This window comes from Meriones unguiculatus, chromosome 7 (assembly GCF_030254825.1).
Source record: "Meriones unguiculatus strain TT.TT164.6M chromosome 7, Bangor_MerUng_6.1, whole genome shotgun sequence".
Classification (NCBI taxonomy): Eukaryota; Metazoa; Chordata; class Mammalia; order Rodentia; family Muridae; genus Meriones; species Meriones unguiculatus.
Window position 1 is genome coordinate 26,387,712 of NC_083355.1, and position 23,383 is coordinate 26,411,094.

General features: G+C 53.7%; 1 protein-coding gene across 26 annotated transcripts in view; it reads left to right on the plus strand.

The window, feature by feature from the left end:
- Positions 1 to 23,383, plus strand: part of Cacna1g (calcium voltage-gated channel subunit alpha1 G) — a 63,100-nt gene that overhangs the window by 6,327 nt on the left and 33,390 nt on the right. For 23 of the 26 annotated variants that reach the window (XM_060386914.1, XM_060386916.1, XM_060386917.1 and 20 more), the window contains exons 2-10: positions 901 to 1,013; positions 1,172 to 1,305; positions 1,624 to 1,721; positions 3,680 to 3,839; positions 4,770 to 5,070; positions 5,243 to 5,335; positions 7,369 to 8,152; positions 9,915 to 10,303; positions 22,864 to 23,015. In XM_060386914.1, the coding sequence (XP_060242897.1) occupies positions 901 to 1,013; positions 1,172 to 1,305; positions 1,624 to 1,721; positions 3,680 to 3,839; positions 4,770 to 5,070; positions 5,243 to 5,335; positions 7,369 to 8,152; positions 9,915 to 10,303; positions 22,864 to 23,015 (2,224 nt within the window). The remainder of the gene's footprint in view (positions 1 to 900; positions 1,014 to 1,171; positions 1,306 to 1,623; positions 1,722 to 3,679; positions 3,840 to 4,769; positions 5,071 to 5,242; positions 5,336 to 7,368; positions 8,153 to 9,914; positions 10,304 to 22,863; positions 23,016 to 23,383) is intronic. The other 3 variants (XM_060386918.1, XM_060386939.1, XM_060386938.1) reach the window with 2 other exon arrangements.

The window sequence follows — 23,383 nt, forward strand, 5'->3', positions numbered from 1 at the left end:
GTGATTTAGAAAGACTCCCCTCTGCTTCTAGCTGCTTGGGTTAGAAGGTTCAAGGGAGATGGCCTCACAATGTATGGCGCTACTGTTCCCTCTGCACAGCTGACGCTTGTACTCAGCGCAGGGCCCGGCATGGGTTGTCGCCTTGATCCAAAAGCCACGGATGTGACTAAAGGCTGAGTGCTTTGAGAAGCCATGGAGCTGGTGGTTGGAGAGAAAGCCTGTGGCTCCCATGAATCGTTGGGGGGTGGGGGCTGCAGATTTAGGCTTTCTTGTCTGGTGCCAGGGCGAGCATGTGTCCCTGCCTGCCTGAGTAGCTATACTGCAAGGGAATATGACAGAGTAGACCGAGCCAGTCTCATCCTGGCTCCTTGAGCAACTTTGGCACATGACTTGGCTTCAGCTGTCTGGGTCTTGTTGTCCTTGGGTTGTGGGGAATCAAATGATCCACCCTGCACGCTTCATGGGGCTGTTGTGAGCAGCAGTCGTGGCACTGTGCGAAAGTGCGTGGTGAACTGTAAGGCAGGCTTAATCCGACCGTAGGTTTGTGTAACACATTCGCATACATTATCTCACTTGCTTCTCACATCTACCCGGTGAGGTGGGGAGAGGAAGATCAGATTCACAGCAAACTCACTGGAGCCTGGCATTTCCACAAGCACAATCGATTCTATTCCCTACATGGCTTGTGCAAATAGTCAGGGTATTTATGGCTCGCTCTAACTTACAAATGAAGGAGATGGGGTCAGAGAGACGAGAGGACCATGGTAGCCCCAGATCCATTCATCTCACTTCTTGGGCTTCCAAAGGCGCTGGGAAGTATTGACAGGCAGCAAGTGTTAGGCACGGCCTGGGAGGCGCATCGGCTCAGGCCCTGGAGAGCTGTTTCCTTGACACCTGATACCTGGTTCGAGCGTATCAGCATGTTGGTCATTCTTCTCAACTGTGTGACTCTGGGTATGTTCAGGCCCTGTGAGGACATTGCCTGTGACTCCCAGCGCTGCCGGATCTTGCAGGTGAGTGAGTGCGTGTGTGTGCACGCACTCGCGTGCTGGAGGAAGTGGTGATCTTAATGCCCTGAACTCCGTTCTACCAAAAGCCCTCATCCAACTCCGGATGGGATAGATGTGTCCTCCATTCACCTCAGTTTCAGCAGCCCCCCTTCCCATTGTAGGCCTTCGATGACTTCATCTTTGCCTTCTTTGCCGTGGAAATGGTAGTGAAGATGGTGGCCTTGGGCATCTTTGGGAAGAAATGTTACCTGGGAGACACTTGGAACCGGCTTGACTTTTTCATCGTCATCGCAGGGTGAGGGCTTGGGTTTGGGTGAGAGAGAAGTGGACAGATCTGCCTCTCTGGCTGTCCGCTCAGCCAAGACTGGCTGCTTGCAGTGCTCTGGCCTGCCCTCTGAATCCCACGGTCTTCCTTTTGGGTCTGAGGAGACTGTCATAGTTTGGGGCGTGTCCCTGTACCCTAGATAGAGAGCTGATCTTCAGCCTCCATTGGTGGAGGAGAGGGGAGAGTCCTAGGTCACCCTGCCATCTCACAGCAGGATTCTCCACTGGCCCCTTTCTCATGGAGTTGGCTTCAGACTCAAAGGGCCTCCTTCCTGGCTCCTCCCCACAGGATGCTGGAGTATTCGCTGGACCTGCAGAACGTCAGCTTCTCCGCAGTCAGGACAGTCCGTGTGCTGCGACCTCTCAGGGCCATTAACCGGGTCCCCAGTGAGTGACCCCTTAGCCCTCACCCCTGGACAGAGGGCCCTCAGAGGAAATGTGGCACGTGCGTCATGCATGATCTGACCATTTGAAGCTGACACAGAGAAGGGCTCAGTAGGGACCCAGTCAGAGAGCCCTAGCTCTGGTGGTTTCACTAGAAAAGATACCTGGGAAAACTTCCACCCCACTCATTTCAGCCAGGCTTTGGACAGAGTCTTAGAAACACCCCAGATGACCCCTTTCCAGAGGAATAAAGGTAGGTGGGGGCCAGTGGAGAGGCCATCAGACCAGCAGGAGGGGACACAAAGTGCTAGTGGTCTCTCTGGGGTTTTCATGGGTGTTTTTGAACACTATTTCTCTCAAGACAAGACCACTCCACGCCTTACCCTCCTCTGGCTGTGGTTGCATCCCGTCCCCCGCACCCCCCTCCCAGCTCTTACAGTGACTGCCGGGACCATTATCTAAATTAAACCGCATTGGTTTCTGGAGCCAGCAAAGGTTTGGCAGCTCCAGCTCCCCTGACGTCCTGCCCCTCCCATTTTGCAGGCCCCCTTTGCAATTCCCCAATCTATACGTGCTGCAGATGGTCCCCACTGAGGCCTGAGGAAGGGGCCCTGTGCCCGACTTTATGCCTGATGCTGCAGTAGCTCTGTGTGTGTGTGTGTGTGTGTGTGTGTGTGTGTATGTGTGTGTGTGTGTGTGTGTATTGCAGTTATCTCTGGGAGGGCAGAGCTGCTGAGTGAGCCTGGGGTGGGGCATGATGCTTGGATGCTGCTGGGGAGGGGGGGCTAACAGGAGCCCTAGAAGAGGGGCGTGGCTGGCCTCCTCTCCCAGGTGACAGCTACTAGATTGATAGAGCTCAGACTAACCACTGCTGTAATTCCCTTAATGCAAGCCCTGAGGAACGGCTCTCGGTTGGCTCTCCAAGGAGCTGAAGGGGGATGGGAAGAACTGAGGGGGACGAGGTCTGGTCAGCGCAGGGTGACTGTAGTCACCAGGAAGGTGCATCAGTTGCTGTGTTTCTGTTGTTTAGAACCTTTGCCCTAGAGGGAACAGGGCCCTTTGGGAGTCAAATGGGCCAATAGAGATCCTTCAGTTGGAAAAGGGCTTGGGAAGTCTGGGTTTCCTGGAGGTTTCCTTGTTCAAGTATTTGGGCTACTGAGTCCTAGGTCTGGAGTGAGGAAAGGGGAGTGGATCTCTAGCAGGGCTTTTATATAGGGGTGGGGATGTAGTGGCCTCGTCCCCGTAGGGAGCATTAACTGCTCTACTCCCAAAAAGACAGAGTTATGTCTCTTTAGACTTCGATTTCAAGATCTGAACCCAGCAGGAAACAGGGAACCGAGAAGCAGGACCCTGCTGTAGGGGTGGTTCTCAGAAACCCGGTGAAGTGCTGGTTGTCTTGGCTTCCTTCTAGTCTCCCTCCAGGTCCAACTTAGTTTCCCAGTGGCCCCCTGGGGCCAACGTTTAGGAAGGCCAGGTGACCGTGTCTGGTGAGAGAAGGAAGTGGGAGGTGTGTGTGTGTGCCTGCGCCTTGGGGAGCAGGATTTGGAAGCACGAACGCCTAAATTTAAGTCCTGGAGCCTACATTTAGCAGCCCTCATCCTGAGCAACTCACGTCACTTCTGTGAGCCTCAGACTTCTCATCTGTAAATTGGGGGTGAAATTATCAGCCCTCTGGTGACACTGGGAGAGTGAGGTGGGACTCAGAACCTGAGAGGGCTTTGGAAAGCCCAGTTTCTCTGGGTAGGTGGTGGTACCGCACAACAGTTAATATGGGTGGACAGAGGGGTCTTCAAAGGGCTTACCTGAGAGAGTTAGGCATGTCTGCGAGTCTCCCCCCCCAGCTTAAATTGGGCCTTCTCAGCATCCCCAGTGGGCCCCCTTGGGGGAGACTGCCAGGCCTGTGTCACGCAGCCTAGATGGGCCAGATCGGAACCCCCAGAATGACTCTTCTGCCCCCACAGGCATGCGAATCCTCGTCACGTTATTGCTGGACACCTTGCCTATGCTGGGCAATGTCCTGCTGCTCTGCTTCTTCGTCTTTTTCATCTTCGGCATCGTCGGTGTCCAGCTGTGGGCAGGGCTGCTTCGGAACCGATGCTTCCTCCCCGAGAACTTCAGCCTGTGAGTGGTGGAGCCAGTGGGTGACAGACTGGGGAGCTGTGGATCTTTCCGAGTCCCTGGCTTCCTGTTGCCATGGATATACCTGTTCTCATATCTGGCATGCATTTTGGTTCTGAGGCCTAGCCACACATTGGAATAACCCGGGGCATTTTAAAGCCCCGATACGCAGGTACTCCCTTCCAGAGATTCTCATTGCATCAACCTGGGCTTCAGCTTGGACCTAGGTATTTTAAAAACACCCCAGAATCCAGGCACAGTGGTGCACATGTTTATACTGGAGAGAGAGTTGGGTGGATCTCTGTGCATTTCAGGATGGCTAAATCTACATAGTGAGTTTCAGGTCAGCTACAGATACATAGTGAGACCTTGCCTGGAGGGGGAGGGAAGAAGTGGGGTGAGGGAGGGAGGAAGGAAGGAAGGAAGGAAGGAAGGAAAGGCTCCTTGAGGGCTAGGGATATAGCTCAATTGGTAGAGTGCTTACCTAGCTTACACGCGCACATATGCTCAGAGCCCTGAGTTTGATCCCCAGCACCATATAAACTGGGCGCTGTGGCGACGACCTGTGATTGCAGCCCTCAGGAGGCAGAGACAGCGGGATCAGCAATTCACAGGCATTCTGCTACTCGGAGTTCGAGGCCAGGCTGGAATACATGAGACTACTTGACCAAGAAGGGTGGGGGTAGGGGGAGAAAGAAACCCCTCCTGTGATTCTGACTAGCAACAAAGTTGGAAAACCACTTCTCTGGAATTGTGGACCTCTGAACTCAGGAGTTTCTGAGCAAGCCCTCACATCCCTCCAGAGCTCTCATTCCTACCCACAAACCCCTGCTCTGTCCAATCCCCTCTCCCACGCCAGCTCTTTTCTTCCTTGGTTTTTCGGTGGAGAATGCTACTCCCCAGCCTCATCTCTGTCTCGCCCTCACCCTGCAGCCCCCTGAGTGTGGACCTGGAGCCTTACTATCAGACAGAGAATGAAGATGAAAGTCCCTTCATCTGCTCCCAGCCTCGGGAGAACGGCATGCGCTCCTGCAGGAGCGTGCCCACGCTGCGTGGGGAAGGTGGCGGCGGCCCGCCCTGCGGCCTGGACTACGAGGCCTACAACAGTTCCAGCAATACCACCTGTGTCAACTGGAACCAATACTACACCAACTGCTCTGCAGGCGAGCACAACCCCTTCAAAGGCGCCATCAACTTCGACAACATCGGCTATGCCTGGATCGCCATCTTCCAGGTGGGGTCGCGCGGGCCCTGGGATGTTGCCCAGAACAGTCCTGGGACCCAGCACAATCTGGGAGTGCTCATCCTCGGGGTTAGGGTGGTGACAAGGGCCTTGGCGGGGCAGACTGGAGGGGGCTTTAGTGGGCCCAGCCATAGTCAGCTCTCTGCCTCTCTCACCTCCTCAGGTCATCACACTGGAGGGCTGGGTCGACATCATGTACTTTGTGATGGATGCTCATTCCTTCTACAACTTCATCTACTTCATCCTCCTCATCATCGTGAGTGTCTCCTCTGGCCCTCATGGGGATGGGAGACACAGTGTATAGAGGGGAAGTTCTTAGCTCTCGAGTCCCGTAGGGGTGGTGGCATCATGGGAAGGCTACCAGGAGAGTTAGGAGAAATCCAAGATCAAGGCCAGACTCTACCTTTTTGCAAGTCATCCTCTTTGAGGACCCTTTCTGCTATAGGCTTTGACTTTTCACTCATAAGGTGGAGGAGGGTTCTCGATCCACACTGCTACCATTGCCTTCCTTAGGGGTGTTCAGAAATGGCCAAGTATGGCTCTAGGGGAGCATTGCTGGCGTTCTGTTGGAAAAGAAGATGTTAAAACGTCCTGAAATGTTTGCAGGCAAAGTATTATGCACCCCAAATTCCAATCAGTATTAAGAAATACTCTGACATTTCTTATTCCGCCCAGTTCTGAAATCCCAAGGCTTTAATGAAGGCAGAAGACAGGCCAAAGCAGCATCATTCAATCATTTTAATCACTACCAGTCATTGTGGATGCTTTCATGACTACCATTTACGGCTGATATTTATTGAGCACTTTTTGTGTGCCAGCCTCTGCTCTCTGCACTTCCCGAGGGCTGGGCATTCTGTACTCCCCACGATCTCCTCGCCACCTTTGTTTTTCAAGCAAGGAAAATCACTTCCCCTCATTTATCTGCTCCCACCATGCGCCTTGTCTAGGCTGTGGGTCAGTCTTGCCAGGGAGGGCTGTCGATGCTGATGTGGCTATTCTTCCTCATACGAGCCTGTGAGGTGACCACCTCAAGGATGGTTGGTAGCCTCTGGCTTCTAAGGGAGAGCTCAGAGCTCTGGAGGGTTGGCGACTGGTCCAGGATCATGAAGGAAGTTAGGGCCAGAGCTGAGATGTCAGCTCCAGGGTTACCAACTCCAAATTCAGCCTTCCGTTCTTCCATGTCACCGAGAGGCCAGTGCAGAGTCATGTGGAGGGTTAGATAGCAAGAGAACGAGATTAAGATCATTCAAGACCTGGGACGAACTTCAGAGAGGTGAGAATAGAATGAGACTACTTCTGGGGAGAGAGACAGTATGTGTAGGCTCTGAGAAAGGGCCATCCCCTAGGCTACCGTAACTTCTTTCCTCGGTGTGAAAGAATGACTGGGCATGGGGCAAAGCTAGCCTGGGCACCTGTGCCATCCCTGACCATTACCCCAGAGTGAGGCAGGTACTTTCAGCCAAGTGGCTCATCCGATAAACTGTGGCTGTCCTCGCTCCTCACGCTTGCTTGGGTGGGGGGAGGGGTAGACAGGGACATCAGGGGCCTAGTTTCCACCCTCCCACACACCTCCTGAAAATTCTTCCCAAACAGCTCTCTGGAATCACACTAGTGAAGCTAATTATCATAATTACTAGGACATGAGCTAGAGGGGGAAAGAAGTCCTCTTTGTCATCACAAATATTTATTTCCATCTTTCAGGCTTGCTGTCTAAACAGTAGGTCACCCAGGGTCCTGGAGAAACTGAGGCATGGAGATGGGGAATGACGGTTTTATTAGTCATTTTCAGATGGGGATATTGACATCCAAGGTCACGAAGCAAGAATTGAAACAAGTGGGAGAATTATAAGTAAATCTCAAAGGGCTAATCCAAGTCAAAGGTTCCGTGTCCCCAGTTTTGTGTTCTCCCAATAGAAACTGGGGAGATGCCTCAGCGTCTCCATGTGTACAAATTCAAAGGCAGGGGATATCTCCAAAGTATGCTATCACCAGCGATAGCAACACCCTGAACTCCCACAGGGCTCTGTTTCAGTCTTACTCAACTTGGCCTGTATTAGCTGAGTGATCTTGGGCAAATTTCTTGACCTCCCTGAGCATCGGCTTCTTCACTACTCAGACGGAGAGTACCAAAGTGCCTGCTCCCGATATTAACATGGCAATAAAATAGGATAAGGCTCAGACCGCTGTAAACCGCACGCCTGGGCCGCTAGGACTCCATTGATGGCGGCAGTTGGCGTCAAGATTCGCTTTTCTTCAGGACATGTCCTCTTTCTGTCCCCACCCATGCAGGTGGGCTCCTTCTTCATGATCAACCTGTGTCTGGTGGTGATCGCCACACAGTTCTCAGAGACCAAGCAGCGGGAAAGCCAGCTGATGCGGGAGCAGCGTGTACGGTTCCTGTCCAATGCCAGCACCCTGGCAAGCTTCTCCGAGCCGGGCAGCTGCTACGAGGAGCTGCTCAAGTACCTGGTGTACATCCTCCGCAAGGCAGCCCGGAGGCTGGCCCAGGTCTCTAGGGCTGTAGGTGTGCGGGCTGGGTTGCTCACCAGCCCAGTGGCCCATGGCGGGCAGGAGCCCCAGCCCAGTGGCAGCTGCTCCCGCTCACACCGTCGTCTGTCTGTCCACCACCTGGTACATCACCATCACCATCATCACCACCACTACCACCTGGGTAATGGGACGCTCAGAGTTCCCCGGGCCAACCCAGAGATCCAGGACAGGGGTGCTAATGGGTCTCGCCGGCTCATGCTGCCACCACCCTCTACACCCACTCCCTCTGGGGGACCCCGGAGGGGTGCGGAGTCTGTACACAGCTTCTACCATGCCGACTGCCACTTGGAGCCGGTCCGTTGCCAGGCGCCCCCTCCCAGGTCCCCATCGGAGGCATCTGGCAGGACTGTGGGTAGTGGGAAGGTGTACCCCACTGTGCATACCAGCCCTCCACCAGAGATGCTGAAGGATAAGGCATTAGTGGAGGTGGCCCCCAGCCCTGGGCCCCCCACTCTCACCAGCCTCAACATCCCACCTGGGCCCTTCAGCTCCATGCACAAGCTACTGGAGACACAGAGTACGGGTGAGAGCGTGGGTGGGTGTGCTGGGACCCACAGTTGGAGGCTGGGTGGTAATTTAGGAGATGAGGGGTCTGGAGGCTGAAGCCCCAGGGCCCAGTTCCCAGGTTCTTAACGCTGTCTCTTGTAGCCCTGGCGCCTTCTTTCAACCAGTCCCGTGACTGTTTTTGAGCCCTGACTGTCTCATTTGTTCAAGTGGGAATTGTGATTGTTGTGTGTAGGGAGAATGAGAGCGGGCACACATGGGCACCTGCCATGTGCTGCGCTCCTCTATGCCTTTGGCCATAACATCTAGCTACTTACTGCCGGATGGAGTTGCCTGTCACAGGCTTTGCAGGCAAGATCTGCTTGAGCCCTCTGGACAGGTTGGTGATAAGCTTGTGTGCCCCCTTGCCGAGCGCATAAGGAGAAAGGTGGCCAGGAGTGTTTGGAGTGTGACCTCAAGAGCATCCAACTCTGCGACCCACTCTGTGTCCCTCGTCCTGAGGCTCAGCGGGGAAAATGGGGTGTGACTGTGGCAGTCTGGTGCCCTACCAGGTGACTGCTGTAAACGGAGAGAGACCGAGAGACCGGGCCCAGCCTGTGGGTGGAGCATAGGATAACCTGGAGGAGTGTGATGCTTGCCCCGTGTGGGCGGGTGGGCTAACCATGCAGATGCAGCCCGGGACCGGTGTTTCAGGGGAGGATGTGGTGGCAGAAGGCACCACGTAAGAGAGACGCCCCCTGGGACCAGAGAGTGTCACCGAGGAACACAAAGCGAAAGGTTCTTTTTTTTTGCTAGCTCTCCCGCTGCCCTGCCGTAGGTCGTGAGGCAGTCACATCTCACACGCAGGCTTCCGCTTCCCACTGGATGGTAGGTGGGCCGGAGGTCACCACTACGGTGAGAGCTCACTGATGCCCTGGGCTAGACAGACGCGTTTCAGAGGGGGACGTGTCAAGGGGTCAGGCCTTGAGCCAATCCTCACACTTGCATTACCTGGTGGTCTCCGAGGTGTCATTCCTTTCTTATATTCTCTGACCCAAACAGGAGTTTAGATGGACAGGGATGCTTTGGGGCACGTCCCTGTGTGTATTCAGAATATACCTGGTATATACGAATGTGTGCATGAAGGAAAGGGGAGGTGTGTGTGTGTGTGTGTGTGTGTGTGTGTGTGTGTACAAGTGTCTGATTTACATGCGTTTGGGTGTGGCGTTCCTTCCTGGTGTGAGCCTCTGCACGTATGTGCGTGGCTCAGGAACGTAAACACTGGACGGCACGGATGTGTTTGGGGACACCTTTTCGGTGTGTATGTGTACTGTGGTGGACAAATAGCGTGTGCTCACTCTGCTTGTGCACAGTATGTGCACGTAGCGTGTGTGTCTGTGTGTCTGGTGTGTGCGGCGAGAAGTGTACATGCATGGCTGGGACCCAGAGATCCCCTGGGAAATGCTGCTGAGCGCTGTGTGGGTGCAGGCCTAGCCTGCAGGGGAGAGGAGATGCTCTAGGTTCCCCGGTAGAAAGCTCCTGAGGCATGGGAGCCGCACAGGACCATGAAGGACACAGCGGCTACCTCTCTACCTCAATCTTAGGATCCTCAGGAGTGACCTTCGATAGGATGCTGTTGACATTGGGATAGTTTGCTATTCCAGAGCACCCCATTCACTGAGTGCCTCGCACACCCCTCACAGGAACCCCAGCCTCCCTGCTGCAGGGTCTACACCTTTCTAAGGGCAGGAGAGCTCCCCGTGAGCGCCCCGAGCCTCTAATTCCCTACTGTTTTGTTCCAGGAGCCTGCCATAGCTCCTGCAAGATCTCCAGCCCTTGCTCCAAGGCAGACAGTGGAGCCTGTGGGCCGGACGGCTGCCCCTACTGTGCCAGGACGGGAGCAGGGGAGCCAGAGTCTGCTGACCATGACTTGCCTGACTCAGACAGCGAGGCTGTGTATGAGTTCACACAGGACGCTCAGCACAGCGACCTCCGGGACCCCCACAGCCGGCAGCGCCGGAGGCAGCGGCGGAGCCTTGCCCCGGATGCAGAACCCAGTCCCGTGCTGGCCTTCTGGAGGCTGATCTGTGACACGTTCCGGAAGATCGTAGATAGCAAATACTTTGGCCGGGGAATCATGATCGCCATCCTGGTCAATACTCTCAGCATGGGCATCGAGTACCATGAGCAGGTAAGGGATGCAGCCCGGGCTGCCCCGGGACAACTGCGTCTTCCCTAGGGTTGGTTCTTCTCTGTGTCGGCATGGCTGGGAGAGGGGGAGAGAGAGATGGAGCGATGGGTGGGGTCTCTGGAGGGTGAGCACCATGAATGGGCGTCACACATGCTCTCTGAAGGTGGAGGGGAAGGCTTCTTAGAAGAGGGAGGGTTTTTGTGTGTGTGTGTGTGTGTGTGTGTGTGTGAATGAGTGATGGGCATACTCGGCAACAAGCCACCAGACTTGGGCCTTTGGAGAAGGCAAGGCAGGCAGGGGATGTGTAATCTCAGTAAGCAGAGGGTGACTGACAAGCAGGAGGGCCACGCAGGTAGCAGCGAGGGGTTGGCGACGTTGAGTGTTGGCGGCGTTGAGTGGCCGTGCCTGGGAGAATCTCAGGACGCAGCAGCAGCAAGGCAGTTTTGGCTTGACCTCAGGTCTGAGCCGTTGCTTTGAACCAGGGTGGCTCTGGGTATGTAAGAGTGCCCAGAATGGCCAGGCAGCCTGAGATCCATGTAAGTCGGAGGAGCTGCTCCAGCAGCTGGGTGTTTAGTCAGGAGTAGAGGAGGCTCAGCAGGGATGGTGAGCTGTCTTCAAATATTTGGAGGGCTGTCATGTGGAAGAGGGGGAGCTTGTTCTGCGGGTCGACGGCTGCCAGCTACAAGATCTGGGCTGAAGAGAGGAAGCTATCTCCGAGCTATGCAGATGGAATGTGTGGCCAAGTTTGTGGGGGGAAGGGACCCCACTGGCCTGCACACATATGCTGGGCTGTCTGAATAGGCTGGCTGGTAGTGCTTGTGTGTAGGTCCTTCTGTGCTTTTGTCTCTTACTCTGTTTTATTTTATTTTTTTTTGGGGGGGGGCAGAGCTCTTGCCACCTTGAGGTAGCAGGGGAGGGAGTGGGCCACCAGAACCTTACCCTCCCTGGTTTGGAACTGAGTACGTGCACCCCTCATTCCAGATCCCGGTGCTGAGACGGAGGCATTGAGAGGCTGGGACAGTCCGGCACGGTAGAGGAGGGGCGTCTCAACCAGTAGGGGCTGAGCTAGGGTGTGTGAAGCCAGCAGAATGCTCGCTTCTCAGAGGGCTCCGAACCCCTGTACCCTGACCCCACCGACCTCTGCCCTGGAAATGTCATGAGCGTTTGGCTCTTGCTCGAACTGCCCTGTCTAGCCAGGCACAACCCTCATTTATCACATCCCATCGGTTCCATTCTCTCTTGCTTGAATAACCCAGTGTGGAGCAGCTCTGCTGTGCCCTCTTCTTCCCCCTGTGTCAGCGAGGTGCGTGTGTATGGGTGGAACCACATGCTGGCTGCAGTGCCAGCGGGTGGGCATGCGTGGCACGGGGTGGGCGTGTTGTGTCTGGGGCTGCGTGGGGCGTGGGCATGTACGCACCTGCCAGCTCTGCCAGCCTCCCACAGAGAGGTGCTCTACTCTGCCAGGTGGCCTTGGGAGGGTGGGGGTAGCACTTCCTCCGTCTAGGACCCGAGAGATGGCTACCCCTAACCTCTACTACCCTGGGTCCCCTAGCCTGAGCTTCTACCTCCTCTGTTGCTTTCAGTGCTTGTTTTGGTTAAGTCCCTCTCTCCCAAGGGAGCACTTTTTTTTGTGCCCTCCCTTCCCCCACCCCAGGTGGGGGTTGCATACAGCAGTCCTTGCCCGGCCAGATGCTGCTGGTGGAGGCTTTGATTGCACTGGGAAGAAGCTGAGTCAGACAAGCTGAAGGCAGATGAAGCTGCAGCAAGAGGGCTTTCAGTTAGATGTCAAGAAGGATGCCCCCTTTGGAAAGGAAAGGAAAGCCATTACCTGAAGTGCTTCCAGCCAGCTCCTTACCCACGTTCCTAAGAAAAGAGGAGACAACCCTATCTCCCCTTGGCCCTCAGTAATAGCAAACTCTCATTTGGAGCTGGCAGCTTCTGCTGTAGGGATGTTTGTCCTACTATTTGGTTGCTGAAGGCCCCATGGGGGTGAGTGGGAGTTCCCATAAGGCTGGGTGAGGTGAATGGTTGCTGCCTGGCAAGCTTGAGGGTAGGGAGGCTGTCATAAAACCCCAGAAGCTGCCATGGTCCTGTGCTTGCAAGCACTGTGGCGTGAATGTGCCACCATCTGGGCCCCTGAGCAGGCTGAAGGGGTTGCTGGGAAGGAGAGTGAGAAAGTACTCAGGGCTGAGAGACAGCGATGCAAAAGGGGCTTAGAGGAGAGACAGGAATGGGACTGATGCAGAGGGCAAGATGGAGACCCAGGGGGAAGGGGACAGAAAAGACAGAGACAGAGATGTGGAAGGAGAGACAGAGAGGGAGGACAGAGGTCCAGATGCAAAGGAGGACAGGGACAGGGCAGGGAGGGGGAGCGCAGGACTCAGATGGAGCTGATGGCTGGGGAAGTGGAGCTGATTGGAAGGAAAGCTCCGCAGATGCTGTTGCGGTGGCTCTTGGGCCCCACGCTCCTGCTTTCCCTGTGGGGCTCTTAATAAGGCGATCGTATCCATCGATTCTGGTATTGACCATCTTGAGGAGCCCTGGAGAGGGGGTTGCTGTGTGTGCAGCCCCACTCCTATGCCCCTCCCCAGGCACTGTCTTCTCCCATTGCCATCTACTTTGCTTGTTGTTCAGTTTTGCTGCTGGAGGCAGTGTCTGTCCCCTCCACCTACCTCTCCATGAGGGAACTTCATTTTGTTATACCCCCAGACCCTGAAGACAGGGGCCATGTACCTCACCACTCCACCACTAGCCAGCACTATTTGTGTGCTCGGAAAGATTAGTGAGAGGGACGAGGAGACAGGACACTGAGGAGGCCCCGAGTCAGAAAAATGACATTGGGACTACAGGATGAGCAAAGGCATGTGTCCCACCAGCAGGGGGCAATACAGGGAGTCCAGAATGGTGAATTATCCATCCTCCCACCCATCCACCCACCCACCTACCAACCCACTCATTCATCCACCTATCCATCACCATCTATCCATCCATTCATCCACCTATCTATCCGTCTATCTACCCACCTATCCATCTATCTACTCACCTATCCATCTATCCATCCATCCATCCACCCACTCACCCATCTACCTACCAACCCACTCATTCATCATCCATCCATCCATCCATCCATCCACCCACTCACCCATCCACCTACCAACCCACTCATTCATCCATCCATCTATCCATCCACCCATCCGTCCCTTCCACACTCATATCCTATGTGTCAGAGTTGGGTTTATGCAGCGATGCTGATAAATGTTTAACAACCAGCCCTCAAAAGAACAAAATTAGCCAGGCCTAATGGTGCTGGCCATCCCAGCTACTCAAGAGGCTGAAGCAGGAAGACTGAAAGCTCAAGGCCAGCCTGGACAACTTATTGAGTCTCTGTATCAAAAAAAATTTTTTTAAACATTTACTTATTATATTTTAGGTATGTGTGTGTGGTTGGGGGGATGTCTGTACACCATGTATGTGCAGGAGCTCATAGAAGTCAGAAGAGATGTCAGGTCCCTTGGAACTGGAGTTACAGATGATTTTGAGCTGCCATGTGGGTGCTGGGAACCAAGTGCTCTTAACTGCTGACCTGTCTCTCTGGTCTTCAAAAAAAATTATTTTAAGTAAAGAAGAACTGAGAATATAGCTCCAGAGTAGAGTGCTCACCTAGCATGCCCTCGACCCTAGATTCAAACTGTAGGATTACAGGACAAGCCCAACTTATTTGCAAGTTTCTGTGGTAGAAAGGATCTCCCCTGCCCCCATAGCTGGGTCATTGGCTGTGGACCTGGGAAGGGATGGACTCTGAGCTGAGTCTGAAGGATAGGCAGGATGCAGCCATCTAAAGATGCAGCAAGGGGAGGGGGGCGGCCAGAGGTACCAGACACTAAAACCTAAATGTAGGCATTCAGAATGAGCGGGGCACAGGATATGGTCTGGATGAGCAAGTGGCAAGAGATTAATTTGGGAAGAAATTAGGAGCTGTTGTGAGAGGCACAGGAAGGAGTTTGGCTTGTGTTGATAGCAAGATTTTTTTTTTTTTTTTAGCAGGTCATATGACCAGGTTTGTGTTTTATCAAAAGCTTCCTGGAAGTCTTGTTGGAGTAAAACTGAATGAGACAGGAGGTGCTGCTGTAGTTGGTCTGTGCTCTTTTTTTGTTCTTGGAGACAGAGAGGAAGGGGATGGGGAGAGCCCACGCGTAGCTGAATCTTCAGATTTGGCACCAGATAGATATCAGGAGAGGGAGAGCAAGGATGGCCTCAGGCTTCCAGGGAGGAGCCGGGGCTTGGAAAAGTGTATCTTGGGGACTATTCTTATCTTTCTGAAAAGAGATGGCTCTGTGGCCTGTGTTCCACCTGGGGTCAATCTATGAGTTGGGGTCTTGGAGTCACAGTCTGTCGTAGCTATGAGTCCCAGTAAGGTCTTGCTTGAGAAGCAAGATTGACAGCATATAGGGCTGGGGAAGCTGAACAGAAAGCGTCTGAGGTAGATGGCCTTTTAGGCCAAGAGAGGACAGGATAGGGACAGCTCTGCCTGTCACTAGTGTCTGGGCCCATCGTGTCACTGCAGATATATGTCCAGGAAAGTTTCTATTTATAAGTGATGGAGGTTGGTTCTCAGTAAGGGAAGTGAGGGTGAGATGGGGGTGGGTTCCAAGTGTGGTATGCCTGGACTTTTGAAGGGGGTCACAGACTCTTTTTTTTGGCTCTGTTGGAAGCTAGGAAACACACTCTCTCAGACACCAGACATGCTACATAGATATTACAAATGTGGCAATTGAAAGCAAGGATTCATGGATGCCTTCTCCCTGGGCCTGGCTCCAGTCTCCAGATAGTGGTCTGGGAGCTGTCAGCCTGGCAAGCCTTTGGGTGATAATTCTTTGATGACTGACCTGGTCCCATATTTTTAGGGGGCCTTGAATGAGGTTGGTAAAAAGGGTACTGTTTTGGAGCTACTAGGCTGAGGGGTGCTGTGTCCTTTCAGGCATCACCTGGTCTCGGCCTCCCCAGCTCTACATGGAGTGTACCTCTTGATCAGAGCCCACTGGGAGAATTCTAGAATGTGGGAGAGTCTGGGCAGAGCCAGGGCGCTCAGGCAGTGTATGTCCTTGTTCTCTTTCAATGACAATTCATGCCCAGTGCCAGGAGCTGGACTCCAGGGGGCAAAGGAGGGGTACTCACACCTCCACAACAGGTGAGGGAGGTGGGCGAGGAAAGGGGCAGGACGAACCGCCATCCAGCAGCCTCCTTCAGAAACGTACCGGGTGGCAAAGGGGCACGAGGTGTTGGAGGCAGGAGTGACGGGGATGTGAGAAAGACTCTGAAGGAGCCTGAGCCAGCCAGCAGGCGCGGGCCGGTTGGGGAGGGGCAAGGAAGCTGTTTCTATCACTCAGATGACAGGCAATGAGAGCTTCCCGTCAAGGGGATGGCGAAAAGAGAACAGGGGTGGGCAAGACTGCGAGCCTACTGGCACCTGACTGTCGGCACGGATAAAGGGCAAGCAGGACTCCAAGATAGCTCTGAGGTTCTGAGACAGAATCCTAGTGTGCAGTGGAGTGGGAGAGGAGAAGGAGCAGGTTCGCAGAGGAGGTGAAGGGTTTGTTTTGGATGTGTTGAGTTTGAGATGGCCGTGGGCCATGCTGAGAGGGATATCAGGCAGGCTCTGGCTGTCTGGATGAGGAGCCAGGGACTTTGTTTAGTATCCTCTACACTCCAGTGACAGCTGGAGGATGGGGAGTGAGGTGACGGGGGAGGGAGAGCATCCAGGGAGGGGGAGCGGGCCTAGAATAAACTCTACAATGTTGGCTGAGGGGAAAGAGACTGTGGGAGAGCGGACCCCTAGAGAGACAGGAGATGACTGCATAGGCCAGGAAGGCTAGGTGCAGGGCAGGAGGGGCTGGTCCCGGACGGACGCTGCCAAAACAATTACTTACTACCAGATGGACTGGAAAGATCCTTGAGAGGCAGGGCCAGGGCTTATAGGTGGAACATACAGAGAGCTCCTGTTTAGGGGCTATGAAAGATGACAGGGGCAATCGATGTAAGGGATCCTAGTTCAGGTAAAGGAGGGAGGAAGATGAAGGTTCAGGCTGAGTGTGGGGAGGAACCAAAGGGTGGGCCAAGTGAAGAGCCACGTGGGAACAGGTAACTGTGGGTCAGGCACACAGCCCGGGGGCTGCCCAGCAGGTGCGGACAGTCTGGTCAGCACAGTCTTGTTCATGACTGACTATTCTACTCGGAACAGACCCAAACCAGGGACCTTACCAGCAAGAGCCTTCCGAAGTCAGTGTGACAGTGGCTTTCAATAGCCTACCTCGACCTCAGGCCTCCTCACCCTGACCAGGAGGGTGAGGAGCAGAACATAAGCTCTCCATTCTCTCTCTCTGTTTCCTTCCATCCTCCTTCCCTTCCTTTTCCCCTTCTTTTTGAAAGTTTCACTATGTAGCCCAGGTTGGCCAAAACTTACTGTGTAACTCAGGCTGGCCTCAAACTTGTAGCAATACTCCTGCCTCAGCTTCTTGAGAGCTGGGGGATTCACATATGCTAGGCAAGCACTCAGCATCCTCAGCGCTCACCCCCACTCCTGTTTTTTCCTTTTATTTTGGTGAAAGATGGGTTATCTTGTAGCCTGGGCTGGCTTAGAATTCAAAACGTAGCTGTAGCCAAGAATGACCTTGAACTCTTCCTCCTGGGTTCTGAGATTACAGGCATGGGCCAGCATGCCAGGCTCAAGTCTCCAGAATTTTAAGTGGCAGGGGCTGGGTTGGAGGTCTTGAAGCTAAGCCAGCACTGGTAGAACTATGCCTACCTGGCTTGTATTCACTTGGGAACCTTCTAGTTGCTTGAGAGACAGTGGTGAGGATAAAGCTAGCTGCCCTTAGTTTGTGCCCTTAGTTAGGGGGCACAGGGGAAAATGCAATGAGGGTTCTGGGAAGCGAGGTGTGCAGAGAGGCGCTATCAGAGAGGCTGGGGAGGCAGAGGCTGGGGAGGCAGCCTCTCTGTGACCTGTGAGATTGCTGGGGAATTCCTTGCCATCCTACCATCCCCCCCCCCCCAACTTCTCACACCCTCTGGAATACTTGCCTTCTCCTGATTTGGGCGCCCTCATCTCTCACAGCCCGCTTAGATCCCAGCTCCATGAGTTGGGACCATGAAGTTGGGAAGAGCAAAAGCGGAGTTGAGGCTAGCTGAGGAGTCCAGATTGGCAGTAGAATCTTTTAGGTGAAGGTGCTAGGTGCCTGAGGGACGGACTGAGCATGAGACCAGAGCTGGAGTGGCTTGACCCAGCCTCTTCTTAGCTCTGCTCTGGCTCCTCCACCTTTCCCTGGGAAAGGCACATCACTGTGTGTGAGAAGTGGCTCTCAGGCCTCCTGCCGGGACAGCTGCAGTATCTCCTAATTGGTCTTCCGTCTCCCCTCCAAGCCATCTGCATGCCGCCACCACTGCAGCCAGATTAATCTTCTTAATACACAGCCTTGTACATCTCCTCCCTCCCTTCAGAAGCATCAGTGGCAGCGTTATGGGCCAAGGCTGGTCCAGCTTGACTTGAGGCTGGAGGCCACTCTCCCTGTGGGCCTTGCATTCACGTCCTTTACCACCTTCCCACTCAGGTTCTCTGCCCGCCCCCCGACACACCCAACCACATACACATACACATTCCCTCCTCTGCCCCTTGGGGCTATTGCTGTACCCAGCTTGGGTGTTTTCCACGGGTACTCTTCCTGAGTGCCCCCACCTGGGCTGGCCCAGGGTTTCAAGCTGGCCCAGAGCTCCACGTTGCATCTGGCGTTTTCTCTTGCTGAGCTGTGATTGCGGATGATCTGCCCTGTCACATTTTGAGGGCTGCACCCTCGAGGGCCCCCTGAGCGTCGAGTTTTTACAGGTGTGCACTCACCTGTTCTACAGAGCGACCTCATGCACAAGGCAGTGGCTCTCTGCATAACACAAGAAGTTCCAGGGGGTCTGAGCTGCTGGCGGACCTGCCAAGGTCACAGAGGTAGAAAGGCTCGGAACTACGTCAAGAAATATGTCCACAGAGGGGGCTTTAAAGTGTGGTCAAGGGAAGTGCTATAGTAGCAAGCAGCTGACCTAGGGTTATAATGGCTACAAAGTGATGATCAAGGGGAGGGAGGGCAGGCTGGGAGATGGGGATGGGGATGGAAGTTAGCCTCAGTAGAGAGCAGAGGCCTGGGCCTCAGGTGCAAACGCTCAGGCTGACACTGCCTCTTATACATGAGTCCACTGAGTCCTGACATCTAGGAATGGCAGTGGGTACCCAGCCAGAGGCCTGAGAAAGGGGATCTGAAGCCAGGAAGTCAATGAGGGGAGTCTAGAACCTGCGTGTGTTCTCCTTGGGCTTTCTCTCCAAGTGTGATAGGAGGGTTATTGTGAGAAGTGTGCTCAAAGCCCACTCCAAAGAAGCCCCATAATACCCATCAAGTTCCTACACCTCTCCAGGCCTCAGTTTCTCCGGGCCATCTCCTGTCCTTCCATCCCTTGTTTGGTTGGGAGTAAAGAGGAAATGAACTCTGAACTCTGGGAGGTCCTCAGCCCACTGGCACAGTGCTGGGTTCTAGCAGAACGTGACTCCACCTCTGCCCCTTTGAGTGGTCAGAATGACAGCTGCAGTCCCTGGGGCAACCTTGTTACCAAGACTGTGTCTGTGTGCTGTCCTGTGTTGGCAAAACATTCCCAGCCTCCGATTTATTTAACTTGGACAGGCCTGATTTTCTGGCTTTCTGGGAAAAGGTTCTTCTTCTTCTTCTTCTTCTTCTTCTTCTTCTTCTTCTTCTTCTTCTTCTTCTTCTTCTTCTTCTTCTTCTTCTTCTTCTTCTTCTTCCTCCTCCTCCTCCTCCTCCTCCTCCTCCTCCTCCTCCTCCTCCTCTTCTTCTTCTTTTTCTTTCTCTTCCTCTTCCTCCTCTTCTTCCTCTTCCTCCCCATCCTCGTCCTCATCCTCGTCCTCCTCTTTCTTTTTTCATGGATTCCTGGGGGATGGAATATTGGGTTCTGAGAAAGAGGCCTGGTCCTTAAGTGTGTGCAGGAGAGCAGCAAGGCTGAGACAAAGTGCCTGGTCCGCAGTCTACCTGTGCCAGGCACCCTAGCTTCTCCAAAGCTGCATGGACAAGTGGGGCAGAGTCTTCAGCCCTTGGTGCCCCTGCGTCTGATAGAGATCGAAGGTACAGCCCCCCAGGGGTTGCCTGCATCTGCCTTCTCACTGAGCCCTTTGCTATGTCCTGATAAGCTGAGGCTGTATGTGCCCGATAGACTATCGATGTAGATTGCCTAAGGGCCCCAAGGATGATGTCTGGGCTGGATGAAACCTGTGTACACACAGTAGACATCCTGTTAGGGACCACTGTTGGAGCAAACCCATATCAATGATATGGTGCTGGCAGGGCAGAGTGGCCCAACACTCAGGAGACCGACACTGGAGGTTTGTGGGTTCAAAGCCAACCTGGACTGGGCTACATAGGAGACCCCCTCTCCGTTTTTTTTTTGTTTGTTTGTTTGTTTGTTTTAATTCTCAAATAAAGCTCTTGAAAGCTACTATGCTTTCAGCTGCTTGCATGGAATTTTGTACTTTCATCTCTTAGTAGTCTAAATTGAATTACCTTTTTTCCCCCCAAGTACAGATTGAATTATCTTATATTCACTTAAAATGTTTGGGACCAGAAGTGTTTTAGATTTGTATTTTTATGTGCATAATAAGATAACTTAGGCAGGGGCCTATGTCTGAGTTCATTGCAGGTTCATGTATTCCTTGCATTCACTGCCCTGGTTTAAAATTATATTTTTAGTATACTTGTGTTTTGGTTTTCTCTCTCTCTCTCTCTCTCTCTCTCTCTCTCTCTTTGGTTTTGTAACAAGGCCTTATTATGTAGCTCTGGCTGGCTTGGAACTCACTATGCAGACCAGGCTGGCCCCGAATTCACAGAGTTCTGCCTGCCTCTGCCTATGGATGCCGGGATTGATGGTGTATGCATGTACCATCATGCCTAGCTAGAACCCTTGCTTATGACTGTGACCTATACAAGTCAGGTGGGAATGCCACTTGGGGCATCACGTTGTTACTCAGGAAGTCGCAGATTCTGGGTTTGGCATTCTGGGTTTGAGATGCTCAATCTGTATACTTTCTGTGACATAAAATCCACCCATCGTAAGTGTGCCTCATACTGTCTTCGGGCCAGTTTGAGCTTTAGACACAGGTCTCTAGGAGATGTGTTACACGCTCAGCCCATCACGTGTCTGTGTGGCTTTACGGGTCCTGTACTGTCTCTGTGGCTTTGGTCTGAATCCTCGTTGTTTAGTGTTATTGGGGTCGGGGAGATGCGAGATTGATGTGAGATTGATGTGAGAAAAATCCCTGGATCTTAGATCCCTCCGCCTGACCCATTCTCACCATCTCTTAGCTTTTTCTGCTCCCCTGTAACTTAAACAGAGGGAGGCTGTTACGAAGAGGCAGGGACCTGCGAGGCACCATAGCTATGTGTTTAGGGCCCGGGGTGGAAGGCTGGGAGAGGCAGCTGTGGGAGTGCGGCAGGCTCACCGACGACAGTTCTTTGGTAACCGGTAGAGGAGGGTGGGAAGAGGTCTGAGCCCTGGGCTTTATCTGCACTTAAATGGCCTCTCTCCTGCCCTCTGCACTGTGCTGATGTTGGAAGGACTAAAGGTCCTGTCTCGGTGTGACCCTGTTATCTAGATCAGCTGGCAGTGTGCTCCACTCACAGCTTATGAATCCAATACTTGTTCAAGATCTGCCAGAGCAATGGAGGACCAAAAGAGTTCCCCCAATAGCCACTCAGCTGACGCTCAGACTCTCCCCGCCCCCCCCCCCTCGCCCAGACCTGCCTTTAGGAAGAAAGAATCCTGTCGTGGGCTGGAAGTGTATCTCTGTGACCACCTCACACACCACACACACACACACACACACACACACACACACACACACACACACTGTCCCAGCCCCCCAGACCTGCCTTTAGGAAGAAAGAACCCTGTCGTGGGCTGAAAGTGTATCTCTGTGACCACCTCACACACCACATACACACACACACACACACAGTCCCAGCCCACTAGTGACAGGCCCTTTTCTTCCAGCTTTCTAACCTCCCTCCCAGCCTGGTCACACAGATTGGGGCCATTAAAATACATTTGGTGGCACCCAGGACCTGGCTCCACGCTTGGGCAAGCCAGACGAGTCATCTGGGTAAACAGGAGGAGGTGTCTGTCTGATGGAGCAAGAGCCTCATTTGGCTGTTTCTTTTAACTCGGCCTCTGGGGCGGCTAGTGTGCCACTTGGGGCTTTTGGTTGGCCTTTCACCTGCCAGGTGGGCAAGTGACTCCACTGATGTAATCACATCCCTTACCAGCCCTCAGCCAGGCCAGGCACCTCCCTTCCCCCCCCAGCTGGAATGACAGCTTCTTTTGTCTGTTTACCCCTCCCTCCCCAAGGCTCTCCTGGGAGCCCCACTCACCACTCACCGTTTGGAGTTCCTGACAAGTGTTATCTCCCTATGGCTGCTCTCAGCATCGCCCCCTCCCCCCCTTCATCTTCTTGCCCCGAACTTCCAGATTTTCTGTCTGGATCATTTATTTTGGCACCCAGGCAGGTTCTAAGGTCCCTTGAGGTTATTCAGCTGTTTAGCGTGTATACAACTTGTTTCTAGCTAGACACGGGGCTCCTGGGAGGCGTGTTTTTTTACAGCTCTTTCAACGCCTGGTACATCGCTGGGCATACAGCGGGCACTTTGTACTGGAGGGAGGAGACTCGTGAAGTGGAGCAAGCACTGGAGATGGCTTTTGTCTCCCGTTCTTCCGAGGGCCCCGCTAGGATGCCTCTCTGGTCCCACCCCAGACCCTGGGTGGTAACGTAAAAGGAACTGCTGCCGCCGCTGCCACTGGTGTTTTACAGTTGGCCGGAGAGGCTTGGAGTCTTACTGAAGGTCACAGAGTGAGTGGCAGGATAGGCTGAGGATTGTTCCCGATGTCATCAGGCTCAGGCTGCAGATCCTCATTCCGGGGCTCTCCCTCCTGCCTGCTGACACATATGTGACCAGGGGTGTGCACATTTGCAATGTGTCTGGGAGGAAGCAAGCACAGCTTCTGATAGTTGAAGCATGCCGTCAGGCTCATGGAGTGGCTGCGGTGTATGTACGGGACTACAGGGCTGGGGGTGCTTGTAAAACCTTGGACATAGCCCTCTGGTGTCATTTAGCATCACCTTGGTGGCCTGGGCCCCAGTACAGGAACTGGAGATTCCTAGACTTCCCAGAAGAAATAGCAGCCCCCCCCCAAACAAAACAAAACAAAACAAAACAAACAAACAAACAAAAAAAAAAAACAAAACATCTGCAATCTCAGGACCTGAGATCCAGCCTTGGAAATAATGGGGCCTTTGGGGCCCATGTGTCCCTTTCCCAGGATGGCTGTTCTTGAGTACCGTTTCCCCCAGATAGTCCCTAAGGTTGCTATTCCTGCGCCTTCTCTCCCTGGGGCCACATGTTCAGGATGACTGGGGTGTGGGGCTTGGGGGTGAGTCTGCTGCTACATACCCCACTGCCCTCCAGCCCGAGGAACTCACCAACGCCCTGGAAATCAGCAACATCGTCTTCACCAGCCTCTTCGCCCTGGAGATGCTCCTGAAGCTGCTCGTATACGGTCCCTTTGGCTACATTAAGAATCCCTATAACATCTTCGATGGTGTCATTGTCGTCATCAGGTATGACTGCCCCTCCCTGCCTCTGTCTGAAAGAATGCCAGTGGGGCTGGCTCGGAGTGAGAGACATGGATGGCCTCGGCCCTCCGTCCCTTTATCTTCTCCCTGGCCTTTGCCTTGCTCTCCTAGAGCCTGGGCCCCTTTTCCAACTGTTCTGCCTGCATCTACCTTTTGTCCTCAACCCTACCCAGGCCTGGGGTGGGTGAGGATTAGAGAGCTGGCTCTCAAGTGGAGTTGGAGGAAGAGGTACAGACGGCTTTCCCGCTCGCAAAGTGCTTGGAAACCAACTCAGACGCCCAGCAACTTACTTCAGGGTTTCCAAGACCTGGAAAGAATTTCATCCCCCACCCCCCGGCCCTGAGCCAGAACTA